This window comes from Puccinia triticina, chromosome 10A, assembly GCF_026914185.1.
Source record: "Puccinia triticina chromosome 10A, complete sequence".
Lineage (NCBI taxonomy): Eukaryota > Fungi > Basidiomycota > Pucciniomycetes > Pucciniales > Pucciniaceae > Puccinia > Puccinia triticina.
Genome location: NC_070567.1, coordinates 3,360,225 through 3,380,501, shown reverse-complemented (window position 1 = coordinate 3,380,501; position 20,277 = coordinate 3,360,225). Strand labels below are relative to the sequence as shown.

The 20,277-nt window shown below is 44.5% G+C and overlaps 1 protein-coding gene across 1 annotated transcript; it reads left to right on the top strand.

Annotated features, from left to right (window-relative positions):
- Positions 1-375: 375 nt before the first annotated feature.
- PtA15_10A323 (uncharacterized protein) lies at positions 376-1,542 on the top strand (the record flags this gene model as incomplete). The annotated part of the gene is made up of 4 exons (XM_053160487.1): positions 376-405; positions 516-656; positions 765-1,160; positions 1,240-1,542. The coding sequence occupies 4 exons, from the start codon at positions 376-378 to the stop codon at positions 1,540-1,542; spliced, it is 870 nt and encodes a 289-aa protein (XP_053024456.1).
- Between the last annotated feature and the right edge of the window lie 18,735 nt (positions 1,543-20,277).

Here is a 20,277-nt window from a genome sequence, read left to right as displayed (position 1 = left end):
GGTTTCACAAACTTTGCTCAAATGTTCAGTCCTTATCATCCATGATTCTCCTTGGGTCCCTGGAGAAAATTCCATATGAGATTGATAATCTGCCTCGTCGCTCCTCCAGCACAGCCAATAACTTCTAAAAATTTCTCTTTCAATCTCATCGCCCAAGTCTCCGTGATAACACATAAATATCTACCGAAGGAAAGATCTGTATTTTTTATTGGTCGAGGTAATGACATAATTGGAAAATAAAGATTTGTAGAGAGATTTATCTATTAATAGCCCACGACAGCAATATTTTTCGATCAATACCGGTAATTACTGATACGAACGAGAAAAACTTCTCCTGAAGCCAACTGTCCATTTGTCACAGAGTTTTTTCTGGCAATGCTTTTGGTCTTCCGAACTGTCTTGACAGTTGAGTTTTTACCTTTTTCCCATGTGCAGCTGGGCATCCCCGGCTGCAGGATGAAGTCTGAGGTTTTCAAAACTGACCAGGTGGACGATTTTCTTATCTTCTGGTTCAGATTCTCATGTTCACAAGATGCGCTAGCGTTTCTGGTACTGAGTTGGCTCTCGAGCAATCCCTTCCATGTGGCTATCGAGGCCTGGGACGGATGAGGGCGGAGTTGAAGGAGTTATGTCAGATGTTCAATTCCAACGGTCCGGTGAGTGGAGATCCTAGGTCCGCATGATAGCTGGAAAAGGCAGACTGCAAGCCTCAAAGGAGGACTCATACCAATTTCGCCTAACCTTTTATACAACTGTAAACACAGGGCTCTGAATGGGGGCGGAGGTTCAGGTTCTTGCAGCAGCCGACGGCGGGACACCCTGACGAAAGTTCCGGATCAGTGAGGGAGCGCAGCTTCCATCGGGAGCCATCCGCCCCGCGTGGTCATCGGACACCAATCAAAGAAGGGCTGGAGGACGCCATGAGAATTCTCATAGTATTAGAGGATCTTAACCATCAAAGAGAGCCTTCGCTCCAGGCTGGATTAAAGGCAAGCCTGAGGACGCTCCAAGCAATTCGTCTTACCCATCAAGACGAGCCCCCGCTCAAGGCGGGACTGAAAGAGATGCTTATCACGCTCCGGTCGAATCCGGGCCATCAAGCCCCAATCAAGGCCAGACTAAAAAATGCACTTACGAGGATGCTACGGTCGAGGGTTGAGGTGAATTGCTATCACATAACAGGCGGATAGGGAGAGGGAGGGAGGCATGGACTAATTTAATCGTGACTCTGTTTTCTAGGACTTGGACTTGGAGCTGGCAGAGATTCTAGTTCCTCAGGCACCGGTGGAGTACTACACGCCATACGGGGAAAGCAAGCTGCAGGAAGACCGGGCACGCCGGGACGCGCGCGGCAGATGGATTCCGGAGGCCGCCTCGGACGCCCAGCTGCACTTAGCGTCACACACAGACCTAGCAACAACCTCCGATGAGAAAACCACAGCGATGTGCCTTCTACATATCGGGATAGCGGCCGGCATGACGTTCAGTTTAATCCTCTTCTGTGTTGCTTTGCTGCTTGGAAAGTCAAATCATTATTTTTAGGTCCTCGTTGGTCCACGCATCTCAAGCTTGTTACGTATAATATTTCATCCCAGATTATTCTGAAAACCGCGATTGTGGAATCTCAAACTGTGACTACATACACTTAAAGTTGCAGTTCGTCTAATCCCTTCACCTGGGTATGGCGGTCCTTTGACGGCGAGCGTGTCACGAGGACGCCGCGGAGAGGCTTTGTGCCTCCGACCTTCCATCGTGAAATTTTATGTATCTCAGAAGCGTCTCTAATCATCACATATTGCCATGTCTGCTTCATCATCATTTTTTTTTCTCTGAATGAGTCTCTGGTCCAGCTGCTATGAATTCAATGATGTCAAGTTTTCAACCCAACCAAGTCATTGGATAAAAAAGATGTTAACAGTTGATCCGATCACCTATATAAAATTGGCTAGAACTATTCCGCTGAAGAGATGAGTAAGTTTGTAAGACATGATCATCGACCTTAACATCTTTAATTGCTCCATTCTTCTAGGTCACTAGACCCTGCCAAGAGCAAGCCCCCCATCAAGGGAAAAATAATGATTAGAAGAATGAAGTCAAAATGGTGATTGCGAGTTTGGAGAGAGAGCTTACAGGAATGTTCGCCCCTCTGAATCTAAATACTCGCGTAGATTGTTCAGTTAGTCCAAAGTCCCAATGCCCTGACTGGGGCTATGAAGAGTATAAACTGTTCGCCGGTGGGGAACAGTTTGGGTCAGTTGTTCTTGGTGGTTTGCGATTGGTTTCAGAGATTATTGTACAAAGAGAGGGAGAGAAAAAGGGAGTGGTTTGACTTGATTGAACGGGCATACCTTCAATTCCTCACAGCCAGCTCGTGTTCATCCGTCATCTTGGGATAGACATGCGATTATTCCCGACAACGGGTCACCAAAAAGTGAAAGGAAATCGGTGGAATGGGAGTTAGAATAAGAAGCTGGGACATACCTCCGACTGGTAGATGGCTCAAGGGAGGCTAGCGATGCCGCGAAAATGCGCGGGAGAGGTGTTGGACGAAGCAGTGATGGTAGATGTCGCTAGTGACCGAGTAGACCAGACTGGTGACTGGAGATCGCACCGAGCCGACGGCTTTGGAGTCGATGATATCCTGGAATAGAGGAAAGCAAAAGCGGTCAGCGACCGTATATCAATCGTCAAGGGGCTCGAATACTCGGGCTTACCATGCTGGGAATCAGTCCAAGGGCCGCTTCGAGCTGGCCGAGATTTGAGCTGACCACGATCGTTCCGTGATTGCATGCCCGTTTGGCTGTTGCGGAGGCTGAAAGCTGGGGACATGCCCGGACGGAGGCTGGTGTTGTCTGACAACTCGCCCCAGTCGCGGTACATCCATATACAAAAGAGGCAGTTCCCCGGCCCGACCGGAGCAACCACGGAAGTGCGCGGGACCGCACAACCTATCGCTTGTTTTCTGCGGCAACCCGACCTTTATAAAACCTTACTCCAGGGCCCAGGCCGCCGTCGGGCTGTCGGGGTTTCCAGCCCCACTGTCGGGCGACCGCAAACGGTGCCGCACGCCCGACGTGCAGCAGGCCGGGCAGGCCGTCGACAGGCTGCCCTTGCTCAAACAAATCTTTCCGCGACTCTCGAAGGTCGTGGGATTAGCCACTTGCCCTCTGGAACAACGGGGCTTGTGTTGGGTTAGGCTCGGGTTGGCCTTGTGGGCATCGTGACCATCCATTGATTCTTCAGAATTGGGTATGCTAAACATTTAGAGGTAAGCTGGGTCACTTTGGGATCAGAGCAACACAAACAATAGATTGAACTCGAAGCAATGGGGAAAGAATAAAAGCGGCAGGAGAAGGACAACAGATACATACAAAACAGAACAGGTATTGTGCACTACTAAGCTACTTTTGTTTTTTTAAATGGAATAGGATCATCTGGCGGGTAATAGTGTGAAGGATAAACCCGGGGAGAAGCGTTCAGGACAAAGCTTTTGGTATCTTCGGGAGAGTCGTGATGAACCGACAAGATTTTTGGATGAGCATCTAATAATTCTTCCAGCGCAGTAATAAGCCGCGGAGTCAGAAACGGAAAAGCCTTCAGACCATGGAATGCCAAAGAAGCCCGTCGATTTTTGTCTTCTACCGGAAGTGTGTCGTTGTTGGGTATTGAAGCCAGAAGGCTACAGGACTCGGGGATAAGACTAAGGGCTACGGCTGCGGAGCGCTTGAGAACGGAGAATGCAATGCAAATGAAAAGCTAAAACGCTGCTAGAAGCAAAACAATGGAAGGAAACTGGATGACTGAGGAAAAGAGACAAAGAGTGAAAAGATGAGGGTTTATATACCCGAGTCTTTGACTACAAAAACCAAGAACAACATCAGCGCATGAGGCGCGTACAACTAGACCAACTGGTCTGGGCAGAAACTACGGGTGGCTGAAACCAGGGCTATGAGACCTGGCGCACCCTGGCGCCGCAGCCTGGGCCAACTGGTTCAGGAGGTGGCGTCAGGGCTCATGTAGCCTAGGTACGAGTGGCGTCGGCTACAGTATGGGAGTGCGTGGCAGGGTTGTCAAGAGTAATTCTCGACTAGTACACTTTGCATATGCATTATTGTGATGTGCGCGGGAAGACTTCTTGAGTTTCAAGTTCACAGCTGAAAATTTTCACTCACTTTGTTTCCGGTCTCGAGTCGCTTGGTTCGCTGTTGGTCAAATCCTCAACGCATCAAGATCAAGAGTCAACTCAAAGGAAGACACGAAGGAGATTTCATTCGAGGTAAAGATACGCTATCAAAACATCATCATCTGCTCAAGACACTCACACGTTTGCCAATAACATCTGTCTAGTCAACTCGCTAAAGGTCGTCTCGTTTCAGGAGGAGCTACATCAACAAATACTTAACAGCTGCATATTGTTTGTATAGTTTTCGTTTTGTATCTGGTTAGATTAGCTACTAAAACTTGTGTCTCTTTAGTTTGCTTGTGTTCTAGTCTTGTTTATCTCACGTGTCGTCGTCATTGTTCAGTTTTCAGCATAGATAGCTTCTATACTCTGTGTGTTTTCTCTTTCCTTTATTTCTTGTGTGATTCAGACTCAATTTCTAATTTGTTTTTATTTCTTTCATTAAGTCTAACTACTACTACTGGCAAAGCAATAAAATCAAGATTCCAAAGAAAGAGATATTTGTCATCACTACATGGTAGCGAGAGTCTACTCTTGAATCGTATTGCTCAGAGTTAGAGAAGGAGGGCTAAACGCAAACTGAACACAAACGCCCAATATGTCAGACAAGTCAGATTCCTCAAGTGATAACCATTTGTCATTACGAGTCGAACGATTGAAGTTTGGCACGTGGGTTCCGTGGAAATCCCGGTTCACATTATATCTTAAACGACATAATCTTGAGGATCTGCTCAATCGAAAATGGGTAAACAGCGAGAAGAATGCTTCGGCATACAAGAAAAAGAACACAAGGGCTTTGGAGGCGTTGTATACGGCTGTCAGTAAAGAACTCCACAATGAGATTCTTGATAACAATACATCATTCCTGGACGCTTGGGAAGCTTTAGCATCAGCGTGTGGTCAAAACTCAGTGATCACGACTTGCGCTGCGTACAAAAAGGTTCACTCTATGCGGTATAATCCAGGAACGTCGTTAAAAAATCACATTACAGCATTCAAGACAGCGTATACTCGATTGTCAGATATAACAGCAAATCATGTTCAAGAATTTGGAGTCGTCACTTCGTTTATGGCCGCAGCGTTATTTCTGGATAGCTTAGAAAATGATTCGGAAATGTCTTCATTAGTTCAGACGTGCTATGACATCAAGCCATTTACACTCAAGGGCGTCACCGATCGGATCTTAATCGAAGCGATGCGCCGCGATAGTCGAAATGAGAATCATGAAAATGTCATGTTTACGTCGTCTACACCACCTGTGTCAAAGTCAAGCAAGAAGAAACATAAGCAGTCAAATGCTCCAAAGCCAAAAGCAGTAGCTCCTACCCTGAATAATAGTCAGCCATTGTCAAGCAAAGGAAAAGCGCCGAGTAATTTGTCGAATACCGTTGAAAATCGAATTCAAAAGATTGAACAGTCAGTCAGTGATTTGACAGACATGATGAAAAAATTCGCATTGTCCAACATGCTTGGTATGGTTCACGGCTCTCATCAAGTTTCAGAATCATCAAAAGGACCGTTCGACGTAGATTCAGACCGCTCGAATTTCTTTGTAGCAACAGTGCAACATGCGTCTAGAGAATACTTCTCGCGTTTTTTGGTTTTTGATACGGGAGCAACACAGTCTGGTGTCATCAATCTTGAATTACTTACGGATGTTCAGCCACTTACGAATCACTTCATGAACACGTTTTCCTCTCCGATCGAAGCAAAACATGTCGGGACACTAAAAATGGGCAATTATTTTATCAATCCCGTTTTTCATGTTCCCAATGGATGCGCCAACATAGTTTCAGCGACTCAACTGATTGACCATGGACTCAAGCCTCACTTCAAAACTGACCAGTTCTTAATCAAAGGCGGGGATAAAATCGTTACCACGTTTCCCAGGATTGGAAAACTTTTCATGAGCCCTATCTCTGAATACGTGTGTATAGTCAACATGAAGATTCCTGAAGAGTTCGACTGGCATTACGGTTTAGGACATTCGTCGGATAAATACATAGACCTATTCTGTCGGCATAACAATGTGTCACCCAGTGCTTCAACGAAATCAAAGGATTGTCTAATATGTGAAAAAGGAAAAATCCATCGGTCTCCTCACGCTTGAAAATTGCCGTCATCAACACTGGGTCGATATGATACCAATAACGGTAACGTAACGATATTGTATTGATTTTCGGCGCGTTACCGGTACCGTTACCAGTAACGGCAGTGCGTTACCAATATTAGATTTAGATTATTAATTCTATTTGCCGCCGTTACGATATTGCTGCTGATATAATGTCAATATCGCGCTGGTATCGTGTTTTTTTTTGGCTTTTTTAGCCTTTTTTGGCTGGAAAAACACCGTTATTGCGTTATTGGCGTTACCATACCGGTAACAATCTTACAAGGATTGACTCGTTTCGATACGCGCAAGGCGCGAAAAAAATCGTTACCGTTAACAGTAAAGGCAAAAAAGGTAACGCGGCGACGTTACGATATGAAAAAAGCCCGAATATCGTTACAAATTCTATTGACCCAGTGTTGCCGTCATCAAGCTTGCCGTTTCATTGATTGCACACGGACGTTTTGCAAATGTCACCACCGTCAAAATTGGGGTTTCGGTACATTCTGGTGATAATTGATGATGCGACTCGATTCAATTGAATCTACCTACTCAAGGCAAAATCAGAATCAGAAACAAAGCTCGTATCGTTCATCGAAGAATTACAAAACAAGATTCAACGTGTTCCGGCTTATCTACATAGTGATCGTGGTGGTGAATTCAGTTCATCAAAGTTTCTCGCTAAACTACAGGAGTCGGGAGTGTTGATTGAACGAGGTCCAGCAAATTCTCCTCAAACGAATGGAGTTGCTGAACGCTTTAATGGTGTTTTAATGGAAAAAATGAGATGCATGTTGCTTCAATCTCAAGTTCCACAATCAATGTGGCATGAAGCTGCCGTTCACGCGTCGACTTTGTTGAATGTTCTTCCGCACTCGTCGATAAATTGGGTTTCGCCTACGTCAATGTTAGCTAAAGCGAACTTGTTGATTGAGCCTGATAGGACGAATATGCCGCTCATTCCTTTTGGAGCTAAAGTCGTGGTGCATAGACCGGACTCACTCAAACTTCAACCTCGTGGTGTGGAGCTACAATTTCTGGGATTCAAGCCGTTCTCAGATGTGTCACGTTTCTATGATCCTCTGGTTCATAGAGTGGTTATTAGCCGGGATTATATCGTGCCGGCGTTTCAGGTAAAATCTGGTGATGTTCCGCCCACTAAAGACCTCAAGTCTCTTCCTTGCGTGGTCACGGCTTCCGAAAGTAAAATACCGCGTATGGTTTGACTTCCGGGAAAATATAGATCGTCCGGCTCTGATAAATCAAGTAGTTCAGATTCTTCAGACTCGTCGGATGAATCCAAATCAACTCGACTTGATTCAGATCGTGACAAGTCAGCGTCTGTACGAAGTTTAAACCAAACATCGGAAAGTGAAGAGGACTCGGATGTATCTCTACGAACAAAACAAGCGTGGTTAAGTCGTCGTCAGCAAGTTCGTGCAGAAAAAGCTAGAGAAGAAATTCAGACTGGTGAAACTGTTTGACCGCATCAACTAGGTGAATCCTCTGAACATCGTCCTAATCAAGGGAGACATTTCAAGCTTTCGAACAACATTCTGGGCCGACTCAGACCAAGCTGGGAGTGGAGTTCATCGGCCAAGCCGTCAAACGAGATTTGTGCGGATATTGATACCTCAAACATTCTGTTGACAAAAAGACGACAGCAAATTTCTAGCGGTTTGGCGGTTATTGATGAACAACCTGAGGTCGTTAACTTGGTTCAAGAAGTAAAAATGGCTGATGCGTTAAGTAGTCCAAAGGAGAAGCCACTCTGGATCAAGGCGATGACCAATGAACATGCGTCGCAACTCGCACACATAACTGGTGATCTTGTTCCGCCGCCGAAAAATGAAAAAATCATTGGCGGAATTTGGGTACTATGTCGGAAACTCAACGAAGCAAATGAAGTCATTCGGTATAAGGCTTGGTGGGTCGGGTTTGGCAATCATCAAGAGCCAAATAAGCACTACTTTCTCACGTATGCGTCAGTCGGTCGAGTTGAAACATTCAAAATTCTGCTGTCTATTGCGGTTACGTTCAAGTGGAAGGTCTATCAGTTTGATGTTGAAACAGCCTTCCTGCACGGTGAGATGGATGCTGATGTGTACGTTTGTCAAGTCGCGGGTTTTGAGGTGAAAGGGAAAGAGAACTGGGTTTGGAAATTCAATAAGTTGCTATACGGTATGAAGCAAGCTCCGCGCATGTGGAAAAACCATCTTCCAAGCACTTTACGGACCTTGGGCCTCACTCCGTCGATTATGGACGATGCTTTGTTCTACAATGCCGATCAGACGTTATTTCTGCACATTTATGTGGATGATGGCCTGATTGTAGGTCAAAGCGCATCTCTCATAACCTCTTTTCTATCTGAACTTTCGAAGGCATATAAGATCAAAGTGAAAGAAAAGCCGAGTCAGCATCTTGGGTACACTTTGGAGTGGAAGGCTAATTCGGTTATTTTGCATCATCAGGCATGCGCTGAAAAGATTCTGAAGGCTTTCAACATGGAAGGCGCTAATTCCGTGAAGACTCCGTTACCGACAAATGCACTTCATCAGGTTGAGCTTGAATCTTCTCCGTTTGATGCGTCGTTAATGCAGAAAGCAATGGGGTATATTAATTATCTCGCGATGCATACTCGTCCGGTGTGGTGTTCCATATGCGTGACAATGCCAAAAGCCCATTGCAGAGGTATTATAGTAGAGGGAGTGTGTAATACAGTGCGGGGGAAGAAGGGAGGAGAGGCCTTGACCCTCAACATTGGGAATGTAACAGGTTAGACAGTGGATGCAGAGTGTGTGGATGCAGAGTGTGTGGACGAGGATGGAAGATGGCTTGGTTGCATAGCAACACATGACATCATGCAGTGCAGTACATGCATGAAAGTGCTGTGTAGCTCAAGCGCCTCATGCAGCATATATCCCTCATTGTTTGTACGCATAGTGAAGCATATGCAGGTAGATAAGCTGTACAGCAAGTGTCTCCCGCAGCATAAATCCCTCATGGTTTGTACATGTAGCACAGCATATGCAGGCAGATAAGCTGTACAGGAAGTGTCTCCTGCAGCATAAATCTCTCACTGTTTGTACATGAAGCACATCATATGCAGGTAGATAAGATGTACAGGAGGCGTCTCCTGCAGCATAAATCCCTCATTGTTTGTAAGGCAGTGCAGCACACGCATGCAGATGCTGTGTAGTTGAGTGTCTCCTGCAGCATAAACCCCTCGTTGTTTGTACATGCAGCGCAGTACATGCATGAGAGGCTGTGTAGTTGAGATCCCCTGCAGCAATAATCCCTCATGAGGAGCTTCCCTGGAGCAAAAATCCCTCACCCTTCAATATATAAGGAGGCCCTTTCCCCCCTCAACAGACTTTTCACCATCAGCCTACAGAGGTTTGGTCACAGTGGTTAGTTAGTTACGGTAGTTAGTTAGTGTTGCGATCAGCCTACAGAGGTTTGGTCACAAGTGGTTAGTTAGTTTAGTTAGGATCAGCCTACAGAGGTTTGGTCACATATGGTAGTTTAGTCAGCAGTGCGGTTATTAGTGGTATTAGTGGTTAGCACAAGTAGCGTAGAAGTTAGTAGCAGTATTAGTGTTTCGGAAGTAGTAGAACCAAGCATAACACAACAACAAGTTCGAGTTAAACAGCATATTAGTAACATGTAGTACGAGTATAACAAAGTAAGTATATTGCCTGCGAGCGAAGAAGTTATAACAGATTTGTTAGCCTGTTGAATCAAGTGATCTAGGTCTGATAGAGATTACTATATGAAAGTAAGATCTATCTTGGAATCAGCCATATCCTTATAAATATTGATTACAAGACTCTTAGATATTTGCATAGTATTATTAGAGGGGCAGGTCTTTCAGACCACCCGTAAGTTGTAATAGCCTTTCAACCTATTAAGCAATTTATTTCCCCCTCAGCGGATATTTCACCAAATTATATTTAGTGTCCCACACGAGTCCTACATCTGGTGTCCCAACAGTGGCCGATTACCTTCAGCAAGATCATCAAGTCATCAACCAATTTAAGCAGATCATCACTAACTTCAACCAACCGTGGAAAATAGTGGCGGCGTGGATCATAGACGGGACAAAGTTGACAGGATTTTGAACAAAGAGGCTAGGATTTTGGACGACAAGGATAGGAGTTTGAAAAACAAGGATAGGATTTTGGACGACAAGGAGAGGATTTTGGACGAAGAGGCTAGGATTTTGGACGACGAGGAAAGGCTTTTGCAGGACAAGGATAGGATTTTGGCCAACAGGCATTGGATCACGGACAACAAGGATAGGATTTCAAACGGCAAGGATAGGATTTCGAACAGCAAGGATAGGATCTTTTGGCTAATAAAGAGGGGGGAGAGGATAGGAATTTGAACAAGGACAAAGGACGTGAACAAGAATTTGGGAAGGTAAGGATAGTATTTTTGACAGCAGGGATAGGATTTTTTGGAAAACACACATCAAGAGAAGCAGGTGCTGGTGTATATAGAGTATTGCCTTGGGAAATGAGGTGTTAATTCTGCAATTGCAGCATAACACCTACCCTTAAGGACAACATGAAATATTGTACATGAAGATATATTTTTCTCTAGGTTATTATAGTGTTATAATGAAGCAAGGCTGATCTCATTTTCTCTTTTTTAGTACATTATTGCAAGTTAGTATCCAGATTGTAGTGTAGGTCTTCCAGAATCTTATATCAGAGGTAGACTTATTCAGTATTTTGCAGCTCACAACTCACTTGGCTTAATCAATTGCACCTGGGTCAAGCCCAGGTGATGAGTTCATGACTTGCCTAGTTTCAAGAAGGCAGTATGAGTTCTCTTTCAGGTGGGTTCTTGCCTTTGGATTTATGAAATTCTTGGATGTAGAAAAGGCTGGTTCAAAACATAGCAAAGGACAGCAAGAACATCAGAGAGCTTAGTTAGGCAGATTGTAGGCAAAGGGATATTTTTTTTTAGCTGGACGAGGCGGAGAACCGATGAACAGAGATACAACAAGCTAGCAGGGACGATAGGAGGGAGACCGACGAGTAGAATGTCTTAGGGCAAGTGGCAAGGACGACGGAGCGATAAATAGAATGATTGGGCTTGACGGTTACAGACAGGATTGGCCAGGGGATCAGCGAAGCGAAGGCCATATAGTACAACAGATGGGCAGTAGGAGACAAGCAGTTGTAGTGACGACGAGAGGATGGATATGTAGTAACTGGCGATGACAACAAGGCGGACATTGGCGGGTACAATGGCCGGAAGCGAGTGGCAAGGAAGATGGTGGTATACGTACAACAATCGGGTTTGACAGCTGCATATTGAATCGGTCAGAATATCGGCGACGGTAGGATGGCGAGGCTTTGCATAAGCAGTGCAGCTAGTAAGAATAAAAAAAAAAAAAAAAAAAAGATTCATTTCAGCAACGGCAGGTGTCAGCAAGCGCAGTAAACATGATAGACAGTCTGTTTGTTAATTGGTTCGACCCAGCTTCATATCTTTTGGAACAATTCGGATCTGGCATGGATTAAAGCATGCAAGTAAAGGTTTACCTTATTTGAGCAGAGGAGCATATTACAAACGAGCAGTAGCAATTGATCCGCTGATTGGAACTAGTAAAAATGAGTCGCAAGTGTGGTCTGTAAGGAAAGGAGAACGATGAGCAGCTAATATAAAAGCAGATAGAAATTTAGAAACAAGGAACGAAGAACTTACCAGCAGCGAATGAAGCCAACGAGGGAAGGGAGGCAATCGACAGGTAAGATGGAACCAGGCGGGCTGAGCCGTCTTTTTCAAGTCCGGCAAAGTCTGGTAACCATCGGACTTAACTTCGGGGAGCGGACCGGGCGCAACGGGGCGAGTTTAGATTGCTACATAATCAAGATTCAAGACAGAATGGAAGCGACGCGCGATGGCGCGCAAGGAATAGGTAGTAGGACATCACCAATTTGGACAGGCAATAGTGGAGCATGGATTTCAACATTTATCTACTGCCTCCTTGGCAAGAGGTAAAACTGCCTAGGCCTCCTTGGCAAGAGTTAAAACTGCCTAGCTCTCCTCAGCAAGAGATGAAACTGCTTTTGTCTCCTCAGCAAGAGATAAAACTGCTATGTTTACACATTCTTTAGCTCCTCAGTATAAAGTACGGTAGATTAGGGAATTACATATTCAAACCTAAAGAAGAGTTACAGCGTAGCGGACAGGTCTTGGAAAACTTCAAAACTTCAGATTTGAATTCTAGTAAGGAAGGCAACATCAGACATCAAGAGACACAACCTTTGAAGCCATGCTTGGAGTACAACAAGAAGGACAACTTTGGGATAGGAAGAAACTCTCAGAAGAAGTGGACAACGTGGAAGGATTATTAAAGTAATATATTGGGACAACAGGACCAACAGTGTGACATAGGACGAGCGGGATTCATAATGTGGACGTTAGGAGATTGGATACTAGAAGATTAGTTTTGGAGAATGAGTAGTGTTATTGATCAACGGGTGAAGGATGAAATTATTCTGGAAACGTAGAAGATAAAGAATGTTTGTTTGTTTCCCCAATCAACCTGGCAGGTGGCTAGCCTTTTCTTTTGGACGGATGCGGATATAGAGGAAGCGGAATAAGGCGTGGATATGCAGAGGGCATTACGGGCCTGGGACTGGGACTAGCTAGTAGGGAGGATAGATGAATCTGTAATCCTATGGGGCAGAAATTTGAGACTGGTGTGATGATATAGGGCATTGAGGATCTTTTGGCGTGTGAATATGGACTCGGAGCGGATTGGAATATCACAAGGATGGACGGTATTAGCGGAAACATGCATACTCATAAGGTGTTGTGACAGTACAGTAGGATATATATTACTGATTGGTGGGATTATATGGTTCCTTTTACAATAATGATCTAGAATATTGGAAAGCATTTGGTAGGCAAACAGTTTCCTTTGTTTAGCTGAGGGAATAGGGTGGGCCAATTTAACACAAATTACAAGCAATTTAGCACAGCAGTAGTCAGTCATTAGGAGATTAAAGGGATAGGAGAACGGACGAATTCATATTTGGAACAGGCAATGTGGATGGCGTGGAATGGACGTTGGAAATGTAAGGCCAAATAACGGGACGAGATAGGAATTTGCGGATTAGCGGGGTTCATCAATTGCGGGCATCAGGATTGGACTATCTGAAGAATCAGATTGGGTGGGTATCATGCGGAAAGGACAAAGGAGTCTAGACCTTATTGAATACTAATGTTCAACAACCTTTTGTGGAATAAACCGGCTTTTTCCTTGGGACAATGTCATTAGAATGAATAAGAAGAGGGGTTGAATTTGGAATGTTTTTTTGTCTCACATTGGATCGTGGATGGGCATCAGAGAATGACACCTGGAATTACAGTGGAGATTGAGTGGTGAAGGTTGACATTGGGCACTTGGAATTGGAACTAGTTTGTAGGGAGGGTAGATGAATCAGTAATTTGGGAGTTCTTTATTTCGACTGGCACTTGGGTATACTAGGACAACATCTGTTGGACGCACGAAAACGGAACATGGCGTATTGGATTGGGACAAACGGAAATCACGACCATTTGAGGATTATTTTCAGTGAATAGTTGAGCAGGTTCCTTTGGCATTTGTCACGAATGCTGTGGACAGCATTAAGTTGGGGGGGGATGTGGTGTTCCATATGTGTGACAATGCCAAAATCCCATTGCAGAGGTATTATAGTAGAGGGAGTGTGTAATACAGTGCGGGGGAAGAAGGGAAGAAGGAGCAAGATGGGAGGAGAGGCCTTGACCCTCAACATTGGGAATGGAACAGGTTGGACAGTGGATGCAGAGTGTGTGGAAGAGGATGAAAGATGGCTTGGTTGCATAGCAACACATGACATCATGCAGCGCAGTACATGCATGAAAGTGCTGTGTAGCTCAAGCGCCTCATGCAGCATAAATCTCTCATTGTTTGTACATGAAGCACATCATATGCAGGTAGATAAGATGTACAGGAGGCGTCTCCTGCAGCATAAATCCCTCATTGTTTGTAAGGCAGTGCAGCACACGCATGCAGATGCTGTGTAGTTGAGTGTCTCCTGCAGCATAAACCCCTCGTTGTTTGTACATGCAGCGCAGTACATGCATGAGAGGCTGTGTAGTTGAGATCCCCTGCAGCAATAATCCCTCATGAGGAGCTTCCCTGGAGCAAAAATCCCTCACCCTTCAATATACAAGGAGGCCCTTTCCCCCCTCATCAGACTTTTCCCCATCAGCCTACAGAGGTTTGGTCACAGTGGTTAGTTAGTTACGGTAGTTAGTTAGTGTCGCGATCAGCCTACAGAGGTTGGGTCACAGTGGTTAGTTAGTTACGGTAGTTATTTAGTGTTGCGATCAGCCTACAGAGGTTTGGTCACATATGGTAGTTTAGTCAGCAGTGCGGTTATTAGCGGTATTAGTGGTTAGTACAAGTAGCGTAGAAGTTAGTAGCAGTATTAGTGTTTCGGAAGTAGTAGAACCAAGCATAACACAACAACAAGTTCGAGTTAAACAGCATATTAGTAACGTTTAGTATGAGTATAACAAAGTAAGTGTATTGCCTGCGAGCAAAGAAGTTATAACAGATTTGCTAGCCTGTTGAATCAAGTGATCTAGGTCTGATAGAGATTACTATATGAAAGTAAGATCTATCTTGGAATCAGCCATATCCTTATAAATATTGATTACAAGACTCTTAGATATTTGCATAGTATTATTAGAGGGGCAGGTCTTTCAAACCACCCGTAAGTTGTAATAGCCTTTCAACCTATTAAGCAATTTATTTCCCCCTCAGCGGATATTTCACCAAATTATATTTAGTGTCCCACACGAGTCCTACATCTGGTGTCCCAACATTGGCCAATTACCTTCAGCAAGATCATCAAGTCATCAATCAATTTAAGCAGATCATCAGTAACTTCAACCAATCGTGGAAAATAGTGGCGGCGAGGATCATAGACGGGACGGAGTGGATAGGATTTTGAACAAAGAGGCTAGGATTTTGGACGACGAGGATAGGATTTTGGACGACGAGGATAGGATTTTGGACGACGAGGATAGGATTTTGGACGACAAGGATAGGATTTTGGACAACGAGGATAGGATTTTGGACGACAAGGATAGGATTTTGGACAAAGAGGCTAAGATTTTGGACGACGAGGATAGGTTTTCGCAGGACAAGGATAGGATTTTGGCCAACAGGGATAGGATCACGGACGACAAGGATAGGATTTCGATTGGCAAGGATAGGATTTTTGACAACGAGGATAGGATTTTTGACGTCGAGGATAAGGAACATCGGTTGCGGGAAAGAGAAGTGATACAGGAGGTCTTTCGGAAGCATTTCCCTAACATTGGGGAACAGAGAACACAATCCAACTCAAGCTAAGTAGTCAACATGGATCCACCTATTGAAGATCAGTCAGCAATCATCCAACACCAGCAAGCGGAGATATCAGAAATAAAGGATGCAATGAAGGAAATGAGGGAGATGATGGCAGCACTGTTAGGACAGAAGAAGGCACCACAGAATGTACCTATACCAGAAACCCCAGTTCAACAAGGACCCTCACTTCGATTTGCAACTTCAACTCCGTTCACACCAAGACCAGTGGGTATGGACACAACTATTCAAGGAATTACGGATAGCGTGGGGGAAACACCTGGATCATCACCAAACTCTAGTCAGTTCAGATCACGAGCAGAGATCAAGTTAGTGGACCAGGAAAAGGGTGTTTTACTAGATACCAAGAGGATGAACTTACATTTTGATGGGACTGAAGTGGAGTTGTTCATTCAGCGTGTGGAAAAGATAGCTTCAATGCAAAAAGCTGGTGGGAAAGATGTGGCCTTACAATTGCCATTCCTGGTAAAGGAACGGAAGATTAGCAAATGTATTGAGAACATGGAGGGCCATGAGAACCGGGATTGGGAGCTGCTGAAGACGGAACTCATTTGAAAATGGGGAAGGGCAACACCAAAAAGGCGATTCAATGAGGGCTCAATAGGCACCTTGGTTGATAAGTATGCAGACAAGGGTGGCATCCAAACAAAGGAGGAGTACCGGTCATTTATAGGTGATCTTGAGGAAGTACTGGCATACTTGAAGAAGATGGGATACGAGGACGTTAACATGGAGAGTGGGGAACCACTTTGGAAGGCAATTTCAACAGAGATACGGCGAGACGTGGCACGTGATATGGCGCATAATAAGAAATTACGCAAGACCAAGGACGGAAAGGCACTGGTACCTAAGCTGGAACAGTTGAAGGAATACGTGGAGGCATCATTGGCGGTATTGGATATGGATGTGGGTACTACAAAAGGGAAGAATGTCAGCAAGGATCCAGAAACCAACAAGGAAGTTCAAGCAAAACCCCAGCCAGAGGAGGGGAATGACAAGGTAAAGGCATTAGAAGAAGAAATTAAGAAATTACGTACTGACTTAAATACTAACTTGAATACTAACCCAAATTCTAGACCCTTTCCGCCTCATTTAGCAGGAACAAGACCACCAGCAGCAGGATTTAGACCAGTAGGACCAGGAGGACCACTGTTCCCACGGCCAACAATTCAGTGTTTCTATTGTAAGGAGATGGATCATACAGTTATGTTTTGTTCACATCTGAATGAAGATATAACCAAGCAGGCAGTTTTCAAGTCAGGACCAAACTATTACTATCCCAACAAGGAACCAATTCCATCTGACACAGGCGACTCTATTCGTGAACTGGTACGGAGGTATGCGGAGCGGGTTGAGTTAAGCAGGGAAGGAGCGGAAATACGAGCTAATAGGGCGGCAGGAAACACGGGAGTGGAGAAATCGCATGAGCCAACAGCAACCATGATTTCGACTAACCAATGGGAGATGTGGAGTCCACCGGAGATGCACTATGGGGAGGAAGACGAGGAGATTCAGGTTGGATTTGGCTTACGGCGATCTCCGAGACATGCGGATAAGGAGAAGGAAAAAGACAGTCAGCCAGTGCAATCTAAACCAGATAAGGTGGAGAAGCCTAAGGAGAGCACACATAATGCACCAGCACCCAATCAAGAGGCCAACAAGAAACCCCCGGTGACAAAGAAGAGGAGATCAAGCTATCCGGGAGCATGGGTGGAGGGAAAATCTGATGACGAAAGCAGTGAAGGCGAAGAGATTCAGGAACGGGAGCGGGTACCTGCAAAGGACAACGAAAGGAAGGATACAGAGGAGTCAGCAAAGGAGTCATCGGAGACAACAGTGGACAGAGCCAAAGTTGGGGGGGGGCTGAGAAAGAAGATATTGAAACAAAGCTTCACACTCACCCTGGAAGAACTCCTGCTTATTGCACCAAAATTCCTTCAAGACTTACATAATTTACCTTTGGCTGAGGTCAAGATGGCGGATCGTCAACAAAACTCCGGAATATGTAACCGAACCAACTTTGAGGAAGAATTTGATTGTAGTGGCCGACCACTGAATACCATAGCACCGCTGACATATGCATGCCCATTGGGATTTGTGAATATAATTATTAACGGACAAAAGATCAAGGCGTTAGTTGATAGTGGCGCAGAACTGAACATCATGCCGGAAACTGTGGCTCTGCAATTGCAATTACCTACTAGGGAAATCAGTATGAATATTACGGGTATTGGTGGCCACTCTTCACCCATTGTGGGATTAGCAGAGGCCATCCCATTCCATATAGACGCAGAGGACAACAAAGCGGCCAATTTCTTTATTGTGAGAGGGAAGGTATATACAGTGTTGGGAAGACCATTTTTGGCGGATCACAAAGTACGCCTGGAGTTGTCCAAAGCACAAGGAGAAATTTTGAGTTACGAGCTATGGGATGGAGAAAGGTTATGTATACCAATATGCGCTCCAGAAGTTCCAGGATGGGAAATGGCACCCCCTCGAAGGATTGTCAGTAAGTGTTCCCATAGCATTCAGGTGAGTGAATATCAACTTAAGGAGACAGCAAATGATGGAGTGGGCAGCGGTGTGGAACTACTCAAAGGGGAGAATAGAGCTTGGAAGGTAAATGGATAGCAACACTAGTACTAATGTAAGCTATGCAAGGGTGCTGATGAGGCTGCCTTCCTGACTAATGCTGAGGGGATGAGAGTAACACTAAGAAAAAAGAAGAAAAGGTGTGGCTGATTTCTGCTTGATCTTAGGAGCTAGTACTATGAGCTTTAACTACTGACTACTGAGGGTAAGAGAGATGGAGGATTGATGAGAGTGGGGAACTTATAATTTCTGTATCCAAAATTATCTATAAATTCTGTATATATTTCTCTGCATGAGGTACAAGTGAGGGGGGGGGGAGACAATTCTTATAGTAAGGAGGGATGAGCACAGACAATGAAGAGTTCTGGCTATGAGAATGAAGGTTGTACAAATGAGGAAGAGTGATGTGAACATAGTAACAGTATGTAATGATGAGCAATGCTGAAAAGGGAATGCTGGTTATGGGAATAAAAGAATGCACTAATGGGGAAAAGTGATGAGAACATAGTAACAACTTGTAATGATGAGCACTACTGAAAGAGGTAAGCACAGATCTAATGATGTAATGTGTATAATAGCCATAGTACATAATGAGGAATGTATGTAAAGGGTTTAGGATGTGAAAGTAATTATGTAAAAGTAATGTACTGTAATGATTCAAGTAAGTTACTAATGAATTGAGTATTGTAACTAATGAAGACTGTAGATTATCTGTAAGTCTTATATCCTCTATAACTACTGAACCATTGAAGATAAGGGTATACTATTTATTAGGGACTATATGTGAAATTTGATGTAGAATCTGAATATGCAATAATAATGAGGTATTTGTGAAGGTTTATGGGGAAATGTTCAATGTAATGATGAATATATGTAAAAGAAAGCAATATAATACTACTTATGGTTTGGAATGGAGCACCACAGCGGAGCGGATATTGGTACAGATAGGGGGTCGAGCAGCGGAGAGGATATTGGTACGGATAGCGGAGCGGATATGGGTTGCAATGAAGGAACGGACAGTGGAACAGCCAGCGGGATGGATACTGGAACAGATGACGGCTCAAATAACAAATTATATAACAGCACAGGGTACACAGAAGAGAGTAGACCTGTATATGGGCCGTTGAACACCCCTTCAAATACTCTGTCAAATTGTACGGGATTTGTGTTGAAGGAAACTGGTAAAGATGATGAGGAAAGGGGAATACAAGATCATTCTTCAGACACAACTGACCTCCATAAACCCAAGCATGTGCCTTTAAAGCAAGAATGGCAGTCACATCCTTCGTCTGAAATGAGGAAAGATTGGCATACAGAGTGGGAACAACTGCCATTGTGGATGGGCACTCATACTACTCCAGAACCAAAGCTGTTTCCAATAAGTGCTGATTATATTGATGAGGGGTATCCAGTAAAAGAATTCCTGCGCATTTATCCAGAAAATTATGGTTGCACAACTGAAGGGGTTTGGAAAGAGCTCCCTGGGCACCCTGTTGGACGAATAGGATTTATAATGTTGCTAAATTACGACGGGACCATGGGATATCTTCAAAATGACACCATTTGGCCAGAAATCTGGTGGATTGCATCTACGGAACGGTTTGGAATGTACGTTGGCAGCACTCAAGGAATTATTGATACGGCAGAACTGGAGATGCGGTATGATTTGCATGATCGGAGGGGGGAGGAGGAGGAGTTCTTGAGACGTGTATGCGCAAAGATGGTGCTGTTGTTTGGGAGATTCAGCTGGGATCTATTCAAATGGGCGCTACGGGACAAACAAGATCAACTTGGTATGGACTTCAGAACCTTCTGGGCAGATTGGGAGTATTCTGCAATTGCAGAATAGCCCCCACCCATAGCAGATTACGGATTGGTGTATATAGGATAGATTCTGGAAGAAATTTACTTGATAGCTTCAATCTTCTTGGCACTCCACCTTGCGGGGATTGGTCATGTGTTTTTAGG